We start from the raw sequence: 21,287 nt of genomic DNA on the forward strand, positions 1-21,287 counted from the left end.
ATTCGACACAAAAAATACTGTATTGCCTGTTGCATCAGAATTTTAGCAGTGATACACTCACTGAGGCCTCCTGTAGCTCAGTTGGTAGAGCATGGCGCTTGCAATGCCAGGGTTGTGGGTTTGATTCCCACGGGGGCCAGTATAAAAAATTTATGCACTCACTAAAACTGTAAGTCGCTCTGGATAAGAGCGTCTGCTAAATGACTAAAATGTAAGAAAATGTTGTGTTGCTACAATGCTGTGTTGTCATGTGTTGCTGCCATGCTATGTTGTTGTCTTAGGTTTCTCTTTTCGCGATGTGTGTTTTGTCCTATATTTCTAATCCCAGCCCCTGGCCCCGCAGGAAGCCTTTTGATAGGCCATCATTGTAAATAACAATTTTTTCTTAACTGACTTGCCTAGTTAAATAAAGGTTAAATACAATAAATAAATACAATTTGCAGGATGTGCAATGATACAAGTAAAAGGAGGGCTGTGATTGGTTACATTGCCTACTATGCAAATGTCTCTGTGTAATATGGGCCATAACTTTAATACTAGTAGAGACTCTGGATCTTTGATATGCACGTAGAATATATTATGTACAACAATATATTGAAACATTTGCCAAATATACAGTCGGAAGTTTACATACACTTAGGTTGGAGTCATTAAAACTTGTTTTTCAACCACTCCACACATTTCTTGTTAACAAACTATAGTTATGGCAAGTCGGTTAGGACATCTACTTTGTGCATGACACAAGTAATTATTCCAACAATTGTTTACAGACAGATTATTTCACTTATAATTCGCTGTATCACAATTCCAGTGGGTCAGAAGTTTACATACACTAAGTTGACTGTGCCTTTAAACAGCTTGGAAAATTCCAGAAAATTATGTCATGGCTTTAGAAGCTTCTGATAGGCTAATTGAGATCATTTGAGTCAACGCCTACCTTCAAACTCAGTGCCTCTTTGCTTGACATCATGGGAAAATCTAAAGAAATCAGCCAAGACCTCAAAAGAAAAAGGTAGAACTCCACAAATCTGGTTCATCGTTCGGAGCAATTTCCAAACGCCTGAAGGTACCAAGTTCATCTGTACAAACAATTGTACGCAAGTATAAACACCATGGGACCACGCAGCCGTCATACCGCTCAGGAAGGAGACGCGTTCTGTCTCATAGAGATGAAAGTACTTTGGTGCGAAAAGTGCAAATCAATCCCAGAACAACAGCAAAGGACCTTGTGAAGATGCTGGAGGAAACAGGTACAGAAGTATCTATATCCACAGTAAAACCAGTCCTATATCGACATAACCTGAAAGGCCGCTCAGCAAGGAAGAAGCCACTGCTCCAAAACCGCCATAAAAAAGCCAGACTAAGGTTTGCAACTGCACATGGGGACAAAGATCGTACTTTTTGGAGAAATGTCCTCTGGTCTGATGAAACAAAAATAGAACTGTTTGGCCATAATTGTAAGGATAATTGTGAGGCTCCCGAGTTGCGCAGTGGTCTAAGGCACTGTATTGCAGTGCTAGCTGTGCCACTAGATTCGAATCCAGGCTCTGTCATAGCCGGCCGTGACCGGGAGACCCATGGGGCGCCGCATAATTGGCCCAGCGTCGTCCATGATAGGGGAGGGAATGGCCGGCATGGATTGGTTGAGCATGGCGTTTGCAACGCCAGGGTTGTGGGTTCAATTCCCATGGGGGGCCAGTAAAAAAATATATATATAAAAAATAAATTTTAAAAAGAATGATGTATGCACACACTAACTGTAAGTCGCTCTGGATAAGAGCATCTGCTAAATGACGTAAATGTAAATAATGACAATCATTATGTTTGGAGGAAAAAGGGGGTTGCTTGCAAGCCGAAGAACACCATCCCAACCGTGAAGCACGGGGGTGGCAGCATCATGCTGTGGGGGTGCTTTGCTGCAGGAGGGACTGGTGCACTTCACAAAATAGGAAGGAAAATTATGGGGATATATTGAAGCAACATCTCAAGACATCAGTCAGGAAGTTAAAGATTGGTCTTCCAAATGGAAAATGACCCCAAGCATACTTCCAAAGTTGTGGCAAAATGGCTTAAGGACAACAAAGTCAAGGTATTGGAGTGGCCAACAAAAAGCCCTGACCTCAATCCTATAGAAAATGTGTGGGCAGAACTGAAAAAGCGTGTGCGAGCAAGGAGGCCTACAAACCTGACTCAGTTACACCAGCTCTGTCAGGAGGAATGGGCCAAAATTCACCCAACTTATTGTGGGAAGCTTGTGGAAGGATACCCAAAACATTTGACCCAAGTTAAACAATGTAAAGGCAATGCTAACACATACTAATTGAGTGTATGTAAACTTCTGACCCACTGGGAATGTGATGAAAGAAATAAAAGCTGAAATAAATCATTCTCTCTACTATTATTCTGACATTTCACATTCTTAATATAAAGTGGTGATCCTAACTGACCTAAGACAGGGAATTTTTACTAGGATTAAATGTCAGGAATTGTGAAAAACAGAGTTTAAAAGTATTTGGCTAAGGTGTACAGTGAGGGAAAAAAGGTTTGCCCACTGACAAAGAAATTATCAGTCTATAACTTTAATGGTAGTTTTATTTGAACAGTGAGAGACAGAATAACAACAAAAAAATCCAGAAAAACGCATGTCAAAAATGTTATATTTATCCAAAGCATCTTACAGTCATATATATATTTTTTGTGTATGGGTGGTCCCGTGGACTGAACCCACTATCCTGGCGTTACAAGCACCATGCTCTACTAGCTGAGCTGCAGAGGACCACAGAGGTCAGAAGTTTCTTGTAGTTGGCCACCAGGTTTGCACACATTTTTGTCCCACTCCTCTTTGCAGATCTTCTCCAAGTCATTAAGGTTTCGAGCCTGATGTTTGGCAACTCGAACCTTCAGCTCCCTCCACAGATTTTCTATGGGATTAAGGTCTGGAGACTGGCTAGGCCACTCCAGGACCTTAATGTGCCTCTTCTTGAGCCACTCCTTTGTTGCCTTGGACGTGTGTTTTGGGTCATTGTCATGCTGGAATGCCCATCCACGACCCATTTTCAATGCCCTGGCTGAGGGAAGGAGGTTCTCACCCAAGATTTGACGGTACATGGCCCTGTCCATCGTCCCTTTGATGCGGTGAAGTTGTCCTGTCCCCTTAGCAGAAAATCACCCCCAAAGCATAATGTTTCCACCTCCATGTTTGACGGTGGGGATGGTGTTCTTGGGGTCATAGGCAGCATTCCTCCTCCTCCAAACATGGCGAGTTGAGTTGATGCCAAAGAGCTCCATTTTGGTCTCATCTGACCACAACACTTTCACTCAGTTCTCCTCTGAATCATTCAGATGTTCATTAGCAAACTTCAGAAGGCATGTATATTTGCTTTCTTGAGCAAGTGGACCTTGCGGGCGCTGCAGGATTTCAGTCCTTCACGGCGTAGGGTGTTACCAATTTTCTTGGTGACTATGGTACCAGCTGCCTTGAGATCATTGACAAGATCCTCCCGTGTAGTTCTGGGCTGATTCCTCACCATTCTCATGATCATTGCAACTCCACGAGGTGAGATCTTGCATGAAGCCCCAGGCCGAGGGAGATTGACAGTTCTTTTGTGTTTCTTCCATTTGCAAATAATCGCACCAACTGTTGTCACCTTCTCACCAAGCTGCTTGTCGATGGTCCTGTAGACCATTCCAGCCTTGTGTCGGTTTATAATCTTGTCCCTGACATCCTTGGAGAGCTCTTTGGTCTTGGCCATGGTGGAGAGTTTGGAATCTGATTGATTGATTGCTTCTGTGGACAGGTGTCTTTTATACAGGTAACAAGCTGAGATTAGGAGCACTCCCTTTAAGAGTAGTCTCCCGAGTGGCGCAGTGGTCTAAGGCACTAGAGATCCTGGTTCGAGACCCATGGGGGCGGCGCACAATTGGTCCAGGGTAGGGTAGGGTAGGGGAGGGAATGGCCGGCAGGGTTGTAGCTCAGTTGGTAGAGCATAGCGTTTGCAATGCTATGGTTGTGGGTTCGATTCCCACGGGGGGCCAGTATAAAAAAAAAAAAAGATGTATGCACTCACTAACTGTAAGTCGCTCTGGATAAGAGCGTCTGCTAAATGACGTAAATGTAAATAAAAGACACCTGGGAACCAGAAATCTTTCGGATTGAGAGGGGGTCAAATACTTAATTCCCTCATTAAAATGCAAATCAATTTATAACATTTTTGACATGCGTTTTTCTGGATTTTTTTGTTGTTACTCTGTCTCTCACTGTTCAAATAAACCTACCATTAAAATGATAGACTGATCATGTCTTTGTCAGTGGGCAAACGTATAAAATCAGCAGGGGATCAAATACTTTTTTCCCTCACTGTATGTAAACTTCCGAATTCAACTGTATTTTTTCAATATTTTCAATATTCATGAATTAAATTGTTATTGAAATCAAAATACTCCACTGGATCTATACCATCCAATAGGTTACAGTGAACAGTGCACAGTGGGGGAAAAGGGTATACAATTGAAGCCAGCCAAATAGATAGAGTGAAGGAAGGAGAAAGTCATGTCCATTCACAACAACAATCCTCTTTCTCTATCCTTTGTGTCTGTTTCTTTCTCTTGAAGTTTTATAAAACTCTTTCTTTCTCTGTTTCTCTTTCAAACGGTCTCCAAATCTCTTTTTTTTCTATCTCCACAATACTCTCTCTGTGTTTCTCTCTCTTCCTCCTCCCTCTTTCAATATTTCTGTCTGACATACTCATTCGTTATCTTGATCTCTCTCTCTCTCTCTCTCTCTCTCTCTCTCTCTCTCTCTCTCTCTCTCTCTCTCTCTCTCTCTCTCTCTCTCTCTCTCTCTCTCTCTCTCTCTCTCTCTCTCTCTCTCTCTCTCTCTCTCTCTCTCTCTCTCTCTCTCTCTCTCTCTCTCTCTCTCTCCCTATCCCCTCTCCCACCTGAGTGACAGTTGCTCTTTGGCTGTTCTTCTTTAAAGGCCAAGGTGAGCCCATCCACTTCCATGGTACTGGGTCTGGAACACTGGCACCTGCTGCTCGAAGAGGGTGACCTCTAGATGGGCATCTATCCAAGATGGCGTAGCAGTGCGGTCGTCTTTTTTTCTGTGTCCTTGTGTAAATAGCCAGTTTTTCATTTTCATTTTGTATATATTTCTCAATTTTTACTTTTCATTCTTTAACTAAATATACTTTCCTGCAACCTGCCTCACCCAACGTGGAAAGGATTATATTATTTCTTTATAACTTTTCTCAAGAACCTTAAGCTGAAACTAGTCTAGCTGCAACCGAATGGCTACTTGCTATTAGCCACCGTTAGCGTCTTCACCATTGTCCGTGGCCTGCACTACCCACCAGCCAGCTCTAGCTCTAGCCTGGACAATTTGTCGGCCAGTCTGCACAGCGTGCTATCGACCCAGATCATATCGGATTTTCTGCCGGAATCACTGGACCCTAGCTCCGGATCATCGCAACCAGCTAGCTGCAACCAAATGGCTGTTGTCGTTGGCTAATTACCATTGCCCCTTAGCAAGCACCAGTTAGCCTTGAGCTAACCTCGAGCCAGCCCCATCTCCCGGCTATCTACCTCTCTGTCAACCGGACGGGACCTCCTAGTGTTGACACGGAGCCCCGCCGATCCAACACGACTGGTTTGCCGACTAAATGGTCTGATGTGGTTTCCACAGGCTTCCCGTTACGACGTCGACCACGAAGATCCATCTGCTAGCCCCGGCCCGCTAGCACACGCAAGCCGGGCCTCTTGCTCGCCAGTGCTGTAGCAGCCCCCGAACTACCTCCGAACTCTCCTATTGCTGTTCACCGGACCTTATGATAACTCAGCTATACAGCTGATGCCTGCTGGACTGTTCCTTTATATGGTACCACATCCTGTTTATGTTTAGCCTCAGCCCAAACTTTGTCACCATTACCAGCTGTTGTCTTAGCTCTCTCGAATAACACCTGTGATTGCTTTATGCCTCTCTCCCATGTCAATATGCCTTGCTTATTGCTGTTTCGGTTATTTCTTATTGTACTATTTCACTGTAGAGCCCCCAGCCCAGCTCGACCTGCCTTAGACAGCTCCTTTGTCCCACCCCCCATACACGCGGAGACCGACTCAATCGGTGCCTCCAGTGATGCTATCTCTTTCATCTTTACCCAACGCTTAGGTTTACCTCCACTGTACTCATATCCTTCCATATCCATGTCTTTACATAATGCCCTGAATCTATTCTACAATGCCCGGAAATCTGCCCCTTTTTTTCTCTGTACCCAACGCACTAGAAGACCAGTTCTTAAAGCCTTTAGCCGTATCCTTATTCTAGTCCTCCTCTGTTCCTCTGGTGATGTAGAGGTTAACCCAGGCCCTGTAGCCCCCAGTATCACTCCTACTCCCTAGATATTATCATTTGTTCACTTCTGTAACCGTAAAAGCCTTGGTTTCTTGCACGTTAACATCCGAAGCCTCCTCCCTAAGTTTGAGTTATTCACTGCGTTAACACACTCCGCCAACCCTGATGTTCTAGCAGTGTCTGAATCCTGGCTTAGGAAGGCCACCAAAAATGCAGAAATGTCCATCCCCAACTACAACATTTTCCGTCTCGATAGAACTGCCAAAGGGGGTGGGGTTTCAATCTACTGTAGATATAGCCTGCAGAGCTCTATCATACTATCCAGGTCTGTGCCCAAACAGTTTGAGCTTCTACTTCTAAAAATCCACCTTTCCAAAAATAAGTCTCTCACAGCCCCGAGCTGTGCCCTGGACACCATATGTGAACTGATTGACCCCATCTATCCTCAGAGTTCGTACTGCTTGGTGACCTAAACTAGGATATGCTTAACACCCAGGCCAACCTACAATCTAAACTAGATGCCCTCAATCTCACACAAATTATCAACGAACCTACCAGGTACAACCCAAAATCTGTAAACATGTGCACCCTCATAGATATCATCCTGACAAATTTACCCTCTAAATACACCTCCGCTGTCTTCAACTAGGATCTCAGCGATCACTGCCTTATTGCCTGCGTCCGTAATGGGTCCGCGGTCAAACGACCACCCCTCATCACTGTCAAACGCTCCCTAAAACACTTTAGCGAGCAGGCCTTTCTAATTGACCTGGCCCGGATATCCTGGATGGATATTGACCTCATTCCGTCAGTAGAGGATGCCTGGTTGTTCTTTAAAAGTGCTTTCCTCTCAATCTTAAATAAGCATGCCCCATTCAAAAAATTCAGAACTAAGAACAGATATAGCCCCTGGTTCTCCTCAGACGTGACTGCCCTTGACCAGCACAAAAACATCCTGTGACATACTGCATTAGCATCGAACAGCCCCCGCGATATGCAACTTTTCAGAGAAGTCTCTCTCTCTCTCGCTCTCTTCAACGCCATACAACACTCCTTCCGTAGCCTCCAACTGCTCTTAAACACTAGTAAAACTAAATGCATGCTCTTCAACCGAACGCTGCTTGCACCCGTCCACCCAACTAGAATCACTACTCTCGGCGGGTCTGAACTAGAGTATGTGGACAACTACAAATACCTAGGTGTCTGGTTAGACTGTAAACTCTCCTTCCAGACTCACATTAAGCATCTCCAATCAAAAGTTAGATCTAGAATCGGCTTCCTATTTCGCAACAAAGCCTCCTTCACTCATGCTGCCAAACATGCCCTCGTAAAACTAACTATCCTACCGATCCTTGACTTCGGCAATGTCATTTACAAAATAGCCTCCAACACTCTACTCAGCAAATTGGATGTAGTCTATCACAGTGCCATCCGTTTTGTCACCGAAGCCCCATATACTACCCACCATTGTGACCTGTACGCTGTTGTTGGCTGGCCCTCACTACATATTCGTCGCCAAACCCACTGGCTCCAGGCCATCTATAAATCACTGCTAGGCAAATCTCCGTCTTATCTTAGCTCAATGGTCACCATAGCAACACCCACACGTAGTATGCGCTCCAGCAGGTATTTCTCACTGGTCATCCTCAAAGCCAACACCTCCTTTGGCCGCCATTCCTTCCAGTTCTCTGCTGCCAATGACTGGAACGAACTGCAAAAATCTCTGAAGCTGGAGACTCTTATCTCCCTCACTAAATTTAAGCGTCAGTTGTCAGAGCAGCTTACCGATCACTGCACCTGTACACAGCCATTCTGAAATTAGCCCACCCAACTACCTCATCCCCATATTGTTATTTATTTTGCTAATTTTGCACCCCAGTATCTCTATTTGAACATCATCTTTTGCACATCTATCATTCCAGTGTTAATACTAAATTGTAATTATTTTGCACTATGGCCTATTTATTGCCTTACCTCCATAATTTACTACATTCGCACACACTGTATATATATTTTCTGTTGTATATTTGACTTTATGTTTTGTTTACCCCATATGTAACTCTGTGTTGTTGTTGTTTATATCGCACTGCTTTGCCTTATCTTGGCCAGGTCACAGTTGTAAAGGAGAACTTGTTCTCAACTGGCTTACCTGGTTAAATAAAGGGGAAAAAAAAAAACTGAGACTGGCAGGGGCCCTGGGCACAGTGGGCAGAGAGGAAGGTTGAGTAGTGCTGATTAGGAAGGTCATCCTCTCTGTGCACCTGGGAGACTGGGTGTTAAGCCTCAGTACACAAAGGAGTGCGCACATGAAGGCACGTGTAGACACACACGGCAGTGGAGGAACACACACAAGCACGGACGCGTACATACACATATCCACACTCTTTTTTGGTCTAATTTCATCTCGCCAGAAGGGATATGTCTGGCAGACAACCTCTACTCACATCCAGTCTTAAACCAGAAAGATTGTTTAGAACATTTTTATAGGTTCTAAAATAAACTGAGACTACTGCTACTGGTTTCTGTGAAGTTGCAACTAATGTGACTCGTCCCCATTGCAGTAAGACTAATACAACTACACACAGCTTTCATAACCCATTGTCAAAAATAGCAGTGCGTGGGTAAAATCAATGGCGAAGCAACCAAAAAAAGGCATATTACAACCTATGTGTTGTGATAATTGTGTTGTTCGCTTCGTATACCTTGTGACCGTGATACAGTGTATTCGGAAAGTATTCATACCCCATCACTTTTTTTCCACATTTTGATACATTACAGCCTTATTCTAAAATGGATTACATCGTTTTTTCCCCTCATCAAACTACACACAATACCCCATAATGACAAAGCAAAAACAGGTTTTTAGAAATTGTTGCTAATTTATTGACAATAAAAAACAGAAATATTACATTTACATAAGTATTCAGACCCTTTACTCAGTACTTTGTTGAAGCACCTTAGGCAGCGATTACAGCATCGAGTCTTCTTGGGTATGACGCTACAAGCTTGGCACACCTGTATTTGGGGAGTTTCTCCCATTCTTCTCTGCAGATCCTCTCAAGCTCTGTCAGGTTGGATGGGGAGCATTGCTGCACAGCTATTTTCAGGTCTCGCCAGAGATGGTCGATCGGGTTCAAGTCCGGGCTCTGGCTGTGCCACTTAAGGACATTCAGAGACTTGTCCCGAAGCCACTCCTGTATTGTCTTGGCTCTGTGCTTAGGGTCATTGTCCTGTTGGAAGGTGAACCTTCACCCCAGTTTGAGGTCCTCAGCGGTCTGGAGCAGGTTTTCATCAATAATCTTCCTGTACTTTGCTCCGTTCATCTTTGCCTTGATCCTGACTAGTCTCCCAGTCCCTGCCGCTGAAAAACATCCCCACAGCATGATGCTGCCACCACCATGCTTCACCATAGGAATGGTGCCAAATTTCCTCCAGACGTGACGTTTGGCATTCAGGCCAAAGAGGTTGGTTGGTTTCAGCAGAGAACCTTGTTTCTTATGGTCTGAGAGTCTTTAGGCGCCTTTTGGCAAACTCCAAGCGGGGTGTCATATGCCGTTTACTGAGGCTTCAATCTGGCCACTCTACCATAAAGGCCTGATTGGTGGAGTGCTGCAGATATGGTTGTCCTTCTGGAAGGTTCTCCCATCTCCACAGTGGAACTCTAGAGCTCTGTCAGAGTGACCATCGGGTTCTTGGTCACCTCCCTGACCAAGGCCCTTTTCCCCCAATTGCTCAGTTTGGCCGGGTAGCCAGGTCTAGGAAGAGTCTTAGTGGCTCCAAACTTCTTCCATTTAAGAACGATGGAGGCCACTGTGTTCTTGGGGACCTTCAATGCTGCAGACATTTTTTGGTACCCTTCCCCAGATCTGTGCCTCGACCAGGGGCGGTGTGTTCATTAGGGCGATATGGGCGACGCACTGCCAAACGGGAAAAGGAAGGGATTTTTTTCTAATCAATTATATCACGGCAACAGTAGTTATCAGTGTTCTAATCTAGACGTCTGATCTGCCACTAAATGTCCAATCAGGCTAAAGTCGTGCTTCAAATGGCCCCGCCCCCTTTTGGGGCGATTTCAGTCAGGTTGAAAATCGCCCAGAAGTCTCTTATAGCCTGTCATGTAAAATCTATTTTTTTCAAATATCAGAGCTTTCAATACAATCTCTATGGGTTTCTGAGGGCTTGCACTTACGCGCTTCGTCATACGTAACATAACCATGAACGTAACTAAGAAAAGAGCGGGTAGCAGCGTCAATCAATTCACGTACTACTATCAAGATGGCTAGCGTTCAGTGCAACTCGATTGTCTCTTTGAAAGAAGTTCACATCAAAGACCATTCAAAACGAGCTACTGGAGTGTATGCTAGCGGTCATGAGGGAACATATTGTGGAGGAGGTGAAGTCGGCGAACTTCGTAGCTATCCAAGCAGACGCGAGACCACGGACGTTTCTACACAGACACAGCTGGTGCTTGTGCTGAGGTACATAGATAGCAACCACAAAGTGCAGGAGCGCTTTTTTGAGTTCCTTCCCATCTCGGAATCAACCTCAGTCTCAATCGCCAGTGTGCTTTTGGAGAGACTGAACGGTCTTTTTGCCGGCGACGAGAAAGTCAAACTGTGGTGCACTGGCACTGTACCAGGTTCTCATGAGCTACAACCTCCAGGAGACGTTCTCTGAGACTGTGACTCTGTTGAACATCCTCATAACTACTCCCATGACAACAGCTGAAGCTGAGAGATGTTTCTCAACTTTGACACGAGTTAAGACATTCCTGCGAAATTCAATGGGCCAGGAACGTCTGAATGCACTGGCCATGCTTTCCATGGAGAGGGAACTAGTCCTCAGCATGCCTGATTTCAATGAGAAAGTCATTGACCGCTTTGCTGCATTGAAAGAGAGAAGAGAACAGTTTCAGTACAAGTAATGTAGCCTCTCTCTCTCTTTGTCCCTCCCTGTCTGTCTCTTTAACACACACACGCCCAAATCAGTTCACAGTTGATGTTGTTTAAAATAGTTATTTTTCATTTTTAAAAAAGTAAAAAAAAAAAAATAATCTGTTCATGTTCATTTTTACAAATCTATACAATTGGCCAGAATATGGTTGTTCATATTTACAAATCTATACAATTGGCCAGAATATGGTTGTTCATTTTTACAAAGCCATACAGATAGCTGTGTTTACCTTTTCTATAAATTATTTTCAAATTCTGTTTTCAGGCAAAATGTCTATCACTGTTCATTTTCACAAATCTATACAAGAGGGCAGAATATGGAAGTCTATAAACATTTCTTATTACCAATAACTTGCATCAATGTTTTCAGTAGCCTCTATCAAAAGCTCCTGCTTGCTTGTTGTGAATTATGCTCAGGTGCACATATTTCCAATTCAACCATGAGGCAAAAAATGTGGTAAAAGCTCTTGTTGATCCTGCAATCTGAACAAATACCAAGATGCTGTATTTTCAGCTGATATTTCATTTGTTTATGGAAATGCATATTGTTTATGCAGTGTTGAGGAATGTGAAAGAACACCCTTGATTATTTTTACTGTGATAACTTATTTTGCTTTTGTAAGCCAACACTTTTGAGATCAGTCAATACATGCTTCTGGCATTGACTTATATGCTGCCCCTGTCTTCATGTTGTTGCTGGACATATCTTTTTTAAAATGTGTGTAGGTCACCTAAATCATCAGAAAAATTGCCCCCCCTGAGAATTTTTTCAGGAGCCACCACTGGCCTCGACACAATCCTGTCTCAGAGCTCTACGAACAATTCCTTCGACCTCATGGCTTGGTTTTTGCTCTGACATGCACTGTCAACTGTGGGACCTTATATAGACAGGTGTGTGCCTTTCCAAATCATGTCCAATCAATTGAATTTACCACAGGTGGACTCCAATCAAGTTGTAGAAACATCTCAAGGATGATCAATGGAAACAGGATGCACCGGAGCTCAATTTCGAGTGTCATAGCAAAGGGTCTGAATACTTATGTAAATAAGGTATTTTTTAAATATATTTTTTAACACACTAACATTTATACAAACCTGTTTTCGCTTTATCATTATGGGGTATTTTGTGTAGATTGCTGAAAAAAAAAACATATATTTAATCCATTTTAGAATAAGGCTGTAACGTAACAAAATGTGGAAAAAGTCAAGGGGTCTGAAGGCACTGTAGTTCTTCATTTTTTATATCACTGAGCTAAATTATTACAAACTAGCTAGCTAAATGATTACAAACTAGCTAGCTAAATTATTACAAACTAGCTAGCTAAATGATTACGAACTAGCTAGCTAAATGATTACAAACTAGCTAGCTAAATGATTACAAACTAGCTAGCTAAATGATTACAAACATTGTGACAGTGATTTAATAGTTTGCAATTGTGAGAAAATAAAAACAAACCGGTAGCTATCTCCTGCACAAATTCTGTGCCAGGATGTTGGTCACCAGTGCAGTGACTCGATCAGCTGTGTCACTAATTGTTGTAGCTAGCTAGCTTACTGACATAGCTAGCTAGTTATCTAGCTATCCCTTCACTGACATAAAAAGCTTGCTTATCCTGTGTAAATTACCCTGAAGTTGTAGACATGCAGACCCACAATTAAGAGGAACTGACTGCGCAAGGCACGTAACCCTAATTTGCTCATGGGGTGCCGTACTACTATGGCTGACCCTGTAAAACAACACATTTCACTGCACCTATCCGGTTTATGTGACAAGAAAACATACATTTTTTATTCTGAAAAATCAGTCCGTAGATCAGTATGTTTCTCCGCGATCGTATCGTGAGGTCAGCTGAGCGCAGCAGATGATTCGGGAGGCTACTGCAATGACTTATGGCAGAACAACAGCTGCTTCATGAAAACACATAATAATGTAACCATTAGCACTACTAGCTACAGTAGCTTGCTAGCTAGCTTTTGTTGGAAGATTCAACATTGTGTGTGCAGCACTAAGTAGGTAGCTGGTTGGTTAGCAGCATCGTTGAAAAGATGAGTGACTGGCTCAGCTGTTGGACAAATGTATGCTAGCTTTTGTGCCCATAGCCAAACTTCAGAAATAATGTTCATTGAAGCACAATAATCCTTAGCTTGGTGTAAAATGGGGCGACTTCCTCACCAAAAAAACATAAACATTATTTACATATTCATTGTTTTAGCTTAGATTAATCAGACAGTTTTGAGGCAGAAATTAGGTTCAGCAGACGATGTCACCTACTGTAGGTCAAAAATTTTTATGTTATGGCAGCCCATGTAGCCGGCCTACTTTTCATCTATCCCATTACCCTTTGCGAGATATGAGACAGATCAGTGCAGGCGGAATCAACGTGCTATCTGATGTAAGACAATGGATGGAAGGATCACTGTCTAGGAGGTGTAGATAGTGGTCACCAAAGCCATGTATTTAAAGAGTTGGGCCAACTTTTAGAATTTTGAATATTGTTCTAATTAAAAAAATTCAGTTACATAGCATTATTTAAATATTCCCCATGTAATGTTAATGGAGCGCTAACATGGCTGCCATAGAATGTTGTAGTGTCATGTAAATACATCATAATGCAGAAACCTCAATGGCCCAACCATAGATATGGAACCAGGCCCAACTCTCTAAATACATAGCTCACCAGATAGTGCTCACCATGCCTACCTGACCAGTGTCCTATAGACACCCCGGTACGGTCAGTACAGGAGTTGCTGATGGGGTGGAAGACGGTCTCCCAGCCGCCCGTGGCGTAGCGCCAGTTGTAGGACTCCAGGATGAGGGTGCGCTGTGTGCCGTAGGCGATCATGAAACAGTAGACCACGTGGTGCAGCTGACAGCCGTAGCCACAGCCCTTGTTGATGTTACACACCAGCTTCCTTGCCTTACTGCAGTCCTGAGGGTTCTGGTGAGGATGGAGGAGAGGTAGAGGTAGAGGTAGAGGTAGAGGTAGAGGTAGAGGTAGAGGTAGAGGTAGAGGGAGAGAGAGAGAGAGAGAGAGAGAGAGAGAGAGAGAGAGAGAGAGAGAGAGAGAGAGAGAGAGAGAGAGAGAGAGAGAGAGAGAGAGAGAGAGAGAGAGAGAGAGAGAGGAGACAGATGGAGTTAAGAAAAAGTCAGAGGGGGATGGGGGAGAGAGAGACATGGGTGTTAGAACATACGTTTGACCTCTGAGTGTCCTAATAGCTTTCTGACGTTTTTATGAAAACACATCTCTCCTCTTGCTCTTTTTCTCTCTTTTTCTTTCCCTCTCTCTCTCATGACATTACCTTTTATGAGAAATTGAGGCATAAAAGAGATCACCCAAAATATGAGCGAGAGGAGAAACAAAGCATTTACTCTCAAACTGCCACCTTTAAATCACAATGTGACACCATGACACTTTTAAATTACAACGTGACCCCCCTGCCACCTTTAAATCAAGACGTGACACCATACCAACTTTAAATTACGACGGTTCACCATGCCACCATTAAATCACAACAGTTCACCATGCCACCTTTAAATCACGAGGTGACACCGTGACACCTTTAAATCACGACGTGACACTGTGCCACCTTTAAATCACGACGTGACACTGTGACACCTTTAAATCACAATATGATCTAGGCCTAACTCCCCCTTGTCAATGTAATCATTCATATTGTGTAAAAGGCTAAACTGATCCTAAATCAGTACGCCTACTGTGAGATGCTTTGTGAATACGAGCCCTGGCCTGTCTGCATGCTGCTTTCTAGTGATCTAGCTCCCTCTTCATTTGAAATACAACAATACCAAAAACATTCATAAGAATTAGCCTGGTCAGTCAGTAACTTAGTTAACTAATGAAACACTCATGTAAATGTGCACCAGCCTATTCAGCTAAATTGTACCAAAACAACAGCCTATTTGCAGTGAAATCAAGAGGGTGCATTTTTCTTGTCAGGTTTTTCAGGTCACCAGTGCATCAATAAACAGTCAGGGGAACGAAGTAGTTTGACAAAAAGGTGTTCACAATAGTCAGCATTATAGATAGCAAATATATAGTTGTTATATTCTAGAACGCTAGATACAGTCCACTTAGCTAGCTAAGGTGGTGAACTCAGACTGGTGGTGGGAGTTATGTAACGTTATCTAAATTTCCCCCAGCAGTTTCAATCTAGCTAGCTAGCTAATGGTATTTTTATCAACTTTATCAATCAGAGGGATAGCTTAACGAATATAGCTAGCTATTCGTTTTCCCCTCGCATCTAAAGTTGCCTGATACAGCTAGCCAGTTGCTAGTAAAGTAGGATGAATAAGTCAGAAGTCAGCTAGCAATGCCTAGTTCATCCCTTTAACCAACAAAAACCACGTATAAAAGAGACAATTACAGATCATTTTAGTTTTATTCTAGAACTTCAGGCCGAGGAGTAATAACTACTTCTTTGTAGAACCGGTATCTTCACCAGATGTCGTCCCCAGTCAACTCCAGAGTCTTCACCTGAACCAATTCCTAAATATACGTTTACACTGCGATGCGAATATCTCGCTCATTAGGCTGTCAAAGCTGTATCTGTTTGGCCATTATCAAGGCAGAAAGGGCATCTGGCAAGCGCTAACATTATCACAACTCTTGTCTGTTAAAAAAACTAGAGGAGAGCTAACGTTCCTTAACCATATTACCGCCGGCGTTCAATAACAAGTGTTCCATAATAACGTGAACAATACAAGGAACAAACAAGCCACTGGGAGGATTTCCTTTGAGGAATCTGTGTGTGTGTGTGCGTGTGTGTGTGTGTGTGCCTGCATGCACGTGTGTGTTTGAGGAATTTTGCTCCTGTATTCTCCGTATTGGCCCCATAGGTATCACACTTACAGTTGATATAAATACTAATAACCTGGTGTGTTGTCTCGAGTCTCGACAACAAAGACATGAAAGGCAGCTTTACACAAGCGAGCCACAGAGCGCCTCTTTCAGAGCATGGTGTTAAATAAGAATGACAAACAACCATAAGAGTACAACCTCTGAACTACTTTGGTTCTTTAAAAATGATAGGTTAATGCATTACAGAAGTGCTAGGAGACAGAGTTGAATGGTAATTATAGGGCGAGTGGAATACAAAAAGGTTCCCAATTACTACTATAGGTTAAGTAGTCCTTCAAAAGCCGCAGTAGACTGAAAATGTGTGTGTGTGTGTGTTTGTGTGTGTGTCAGTGAGTGATGGAGAGAGATGGGGAGATAGAGAGAGAGGGGGAGGGAGACAGAGAGATAAAAAGAGAGAGAGAGGGGGAGGGAGACAGAGAGATAAAAAGAGAGAGAGAGAGAGAGAGAGAGAGAGAGAGAGAGAGAGAGAGAGAGAGAGAGAGAGAGAGAGAGAGAGAGAGAGAGAGAGAGAGAGAGAGAGAGAGAGAGAGAGAGAGAGAGAGAGAGAGAGACTAATCTATTGTTTGACCTATACTCAGCTGGTTCAGAACTGATGAGGCACTGTAGAAGAACAAGTGGAAGTGGAAGGCTGACAATAGTGGGGGTACTGTGTGTGTGTGTGTGAGTGTGTGTGTGTGTGTGTGTGTGTGTGTGTGTGTGTGTGTGTGTGTGTGTGTGTGTGTGTGTGTGTGTGTGTGTGTGTGTGTGTGTGTGTGTGGCTCTGAAGTATGTGTGTGAGTGATGAATTAGTGATGAAGGCCGGTGGAGCTGTGTGATCCCTCAGCAGTTGTGACAGCAGCTGTTAGCCGTGGCATCTCCACCAATCCACACTCATTCTGTCTGTCTTCATCAAACACCAAGGCTCATTAATGCTGCAAGGCCCAGCACTGCACAGCCCCACCCCAGACCCGCTGCACCCAAACTGGGGAAGGGAGGAGGGATGAGGGGGGACTCTTGGGGATCTGGGGGTGGAGGTATGAATCAAATGTTACATGATTCGTAAACAACAGGTGTAGACTAACAGTGAAATGCTTAGTTACGGGCCCTTCCCAGCAATGCAGAGAGAAATAAAGTGTGACTAGGCAACACGATAGATAATAAACTGGACTTGCCATGCGGTAGCAAAGAGAACAGTCTATGACTTGGGTGGCTGGAGTCTTTGACAATTTTTAGGGCCTTCCGCTGACACCGCCTGGTATAGAGGTCCTGGATGGCAGGGAGCTCGGCCCCAGTGATGTACTGGGCCGTACTCACTACCTTCTCTAATGCCTATGGAGCAGCAAGAGGAACTGCCCCTCCCTACATTCAGTCTATGCTCAATCCCTACACCCCAACCCGAGCACTCCATTCTGCCACCTCGGGTCTCTTGGCCCTCCCATCCCTATGGGAGGGCAGTTCCCGCTCAGCCCAGTCCAAGCTCTTCCCTGTCCTGGCACCCCAATGGTGGAACCAGCTTCCTGTCACGGTCGTCTAAGAGCGAAGGAGACCAAGGCGCAGCGTGTCCAAGAAACATGACTTTATTAAATAACGTATCCAAAACAAAAGACGACTCAAATGAAGTCCAACAGCAACACTGACTGAAAGGAACAAAAACCCACAACCCCAAGGTGAAAACACACAGTATAAATATGGCTCCCAATCAGAGATAACGAGCCGACAGCTGACACTCGTTACCTCCGATTGGGAGTCATTGACCAAACATAGAAAACAACAACCTAGACACCCAACATAGAACATAAACACATAGACTGCACACACCCTGGCTCAACAATAATGAGTCCCAGAACCAGGGTGTGACAGTACCCCCCCCTAAAGGCGCGGACTGCGACCACGCCTCAAAACCCCCAAACAGGGGAGGGTTGGGCGGGCATACCTCCTCGGTGGCGGTTCTGGCTCCGGCCTAGACCACCACCCCACCATAGTCACTACCCGCTTACGTAGCCTCCTCCAAATGACCACCCTCCACCTTAACCCCACTAGATTAAGGGCCAGCACCGGACTAAGGGGCAGCACCAGGCTAAGGGGCAGCACCGGACTAAGGGACAGCACCGGACTAAGGGGCAGCACCGGACTAAGGGGCAGCACCGGACTAAAGAGCAGCACCGGACTGAATGGCAAATCCTGGCTGGCTGAAGGCTCTGGCTGATCCTGTTCGGAAGGCTCTGGCTGATCCTGTCTGGCGGAAGGCTCTAGCGGCTCCTGTCTGGCGGAAGGCTTTAGCGGCTCCCGGTCTGGCGGACGGCTCTGAAGGCTCATGGCCGACGGGCGGCTTATGCAGCGCTTGGCAGACGGACAGTTCAGACGGCGTTGGGCAGACAGGCAGTTCAGGCCCCGTTGGGCAGACGGCAGACTCTGGCCGTCTGAGGCGCACTATAGGCCTGGTGCGTGGTGCCGGAACTGGTGGTCCCGTGCTGAGGACACGCATCTCAGGGCTAGTGCGGGGAGAAGGAACAGGCCGGACCGGGCTGGCGACGCCGCACCGTCAGTTTGGTGCGAGTGGCAGGAACAGGCCGGGTCGGGCTGGCGACGCGCACCGTAGACTTGGTGCGGGTGGCAGGAACAGGCCGGACCGGGCTGGCGACGCGCACCGTCAGTTTGGTGCGAGTGGCAGGAACAGGCCGGGTCGGGCTGGCGACGCGCACCGTAGACTTGGTGCGGGTGGCAGGAACAGGCCGGGGCGGGCTGGCGACGCGCACCGTAGACTTGGTGCGGGTGGCAGGAACAGGCCGGGTCGGGCTGGCAACGCGCACCGTAGACTTGGTGCGGGTGGCAGGAACAGGCCGGACCGGGCTGGCGACGCGCACCGTAGGCCTGGTGCGAGTGGCAGGAACAGGCCGGGTCGGGCTGGCGACGTACACCGTAGGCTTAGTACGTGGAGCAGGAACTGGCCGGGCTGGGCTGGCGACGCACACCGTAGGTTCTGTGCGTGGAGCAGGAACAGGCCGGGCTGGGCTGGCAACGCACACCGTAGGCCTTGTGCGAGAGGCAGGAACAGGTCGGACCGGGCTGGAGACGCGCACCGTCCCTTTGGTGCGAGGGGCCGTACCAGGCCGGACCGTACTGGGGACACACACCACTGGCTCTACCCCGGGAACTGGAACGGGCCGGACCGGACTGGATACACACCTCAGTCTCTCACGCCGTGCCTCTACATCTCCTTTCCCTCCTTTAACCAGTAGCCCCCGTAACCTGGTGGCCTCTTGAATTCGCCCCTTCTCTGCCTCCGTTAGCCCCGTCGTCCAAGCCATGTGCCCCCCAAAAAACTTTTTGGGGTTGCCTCGTCCTTCCAACGATGATGGCCCTGCTGACGCCGTTGCTCCTCTCTCGCCAGGGCCTTGATCTTCCCCCAAGGTCCCTTGCCCCCGAGCATGTCCTCCCAGGACCACGATTTGCCCACCTGGGCCATCGCCAGCCTCTCGATCTCCTTACCAGGCGCCTCCTCCCATGTCCAGCTGTCTTGCTCCTGGACACGCTGCTTGGTCCTTCTATGGTGGGTTTTTCTGTCACGGTCGTCTAAGAGCGAAGGAGACCAAGGCGCAGCGTGTCCAAGAAACATGACTTTATTAAATAACGTATCCAAAACAAAAGACGACTCAAATGAAGTCCAACAGCAACACTGACTGAAAGGAACAAAAACCCACAACCCCAAGGTGAAAACACACAGTATAAATATGGCTCCCAATCAGAGATAACGAGCCGACAGCTGACACTCGTTACCTCCGATTGGGAGTCATTGACCAAACATAGAAAACAACAACCTAGACACCCAACATAGAACATAAACACATAGACTGCACACACCCTGGCTCAACAATAATGAGTCCCAGAACCAGGGTGTGACACTTCCCCCTGAAGCTAGGACAGCAGACTCCCTGGCCATCTTCCGAAAGGACCTGAAACCCTACCTTTTCAAAGAGTATGTTAAATAATCCTCGTCCCCCCCCGTCCCCCCCCCCCCCGTATGTACGTACGGTCACAGTGGGGACGACGTGTTCGATGCACTTATTAGTGAAGCCCGTTGACTGATGTGGTAAACGCCTCAATGTGTTCGGATGAATTCCGAAACATATTGCAGTCTGTGCTAGCGAAACAGTCCTGTAGCTTAGCATCCACTTCATTGGTCTAGTGAAGGGTGTATGAGAGGATGACAGAAAGTGTGTGTTGGGAGAGGGTGGTGTGGGGTTGGTGGTTGTGTGTGTGTGCGTGTGCGTATGTGTGTGTGTGTGTGTGTGTGTGTGTGTGTGTGTGTGTGCGTGCGTGTGTGTGTGTGTGTGTGTGTGCGTGTGTGTGTGTGTGTGTGTGTGTGTGTGCGTGCGTGTGTGTGTGTGTGCTTGTGTGTGTGTGTGCATGTGTGAGTGTGCGTGTGTGTGTGCGTGTGTGTGTGTGTGTGTGTGTGTGTGTGAGTGTGTGTATGTGTGGGTGACAGGACAGATGATATACAGGCATCAGATATCAGTCAGACCTTGAGACTCGGAGATATGACACACTTGATGTGTTGCATCTAAGGTGATTCTGACAGGTATGGCTTGTGTTAAGTAGAGAAGAGCAGGTGTGAGAAAGAGTGTGACAAGTATGTGTTTGAGTGTGTGTGTGCGCGTCTGTGTAACCGTGTTTTCATATGTGTGGGTGCATGTGTGTGTGTGTGTGTGTGTGTGAGTGTGTGTTGGTGGTTTTGTGTGTGAGAGTGTGTGTATGTGTGTGTGAGTGTGTGTGGGTGAGTGTGTGCTTGCATATGTGCTTGTCTGTACACACTCCTTGAAAAATGGATCACCACTATGACCAGAAACTCTACCAAGGACATTGGGATCTCTGGTGGGCAAACCAGAGTCCTACATCATCAACTCAACTATCGAGGACAGCTACACGTAAATACATGTTGCATTTCCAATCCGAATGAGTGGTTATTAGGGTTCTAAGCATTTGTATTTCCATGAGTGTAGTTTCCAAAGTAACAACGATAGTTTGAATCTCTGTCTCTCCCTTCCACTCTGACCCACCTTCTACCCAAGCATTCATGCTATTGTTCGTCCAGTCCACTAGGGACCTGTTCTCAATTGTATTACGTTAGTAATC

General features: G+C 45.8%; 1 protein-coding gene across 2 annotated transcripts in view; it reads right to left on the reverse strand.

The window, feature by feature from the left end:
* Positions 1-21,287, reverse strand: part of LOC121548492 (alpha-(1,6)-fucosyltransferase) — a 179,533-nt gene that overhangs the window by 16,944 nt on the left and 141,302 nt on the right. Inside the window, exon 6 of one of the 2 annotated variants that reach the window (XM_045210128.1) lies at positions 14,000-14,237. In XM_045210128.1, the coding sequence (XP_045066063.1) occupies positions 14,000-14,237 (238 nt within the window). Of the gene's footprint in view, positions 1-13,990; positions 14,238-21,287 lie in introns of both variants that reach the window. The other variant, XM_045210127.1, reaches the window with a different exon arrangement.

This window comes from Coregonus clupeaformis, chromosome 33 (assembly GCF_020615455.1).
Source record: "Coregonus clupeaformis isolate EN_2021a chromosome 33, ASM2061545v1, whole genome shotgun sequence".
Classification (NCBI taxonomy): Eukaryota; Metazoa; Chordata; class Actinopteri; order Salmoniformes; family Salmonidae; genus Coregonus; species Coregonus clupeaformis.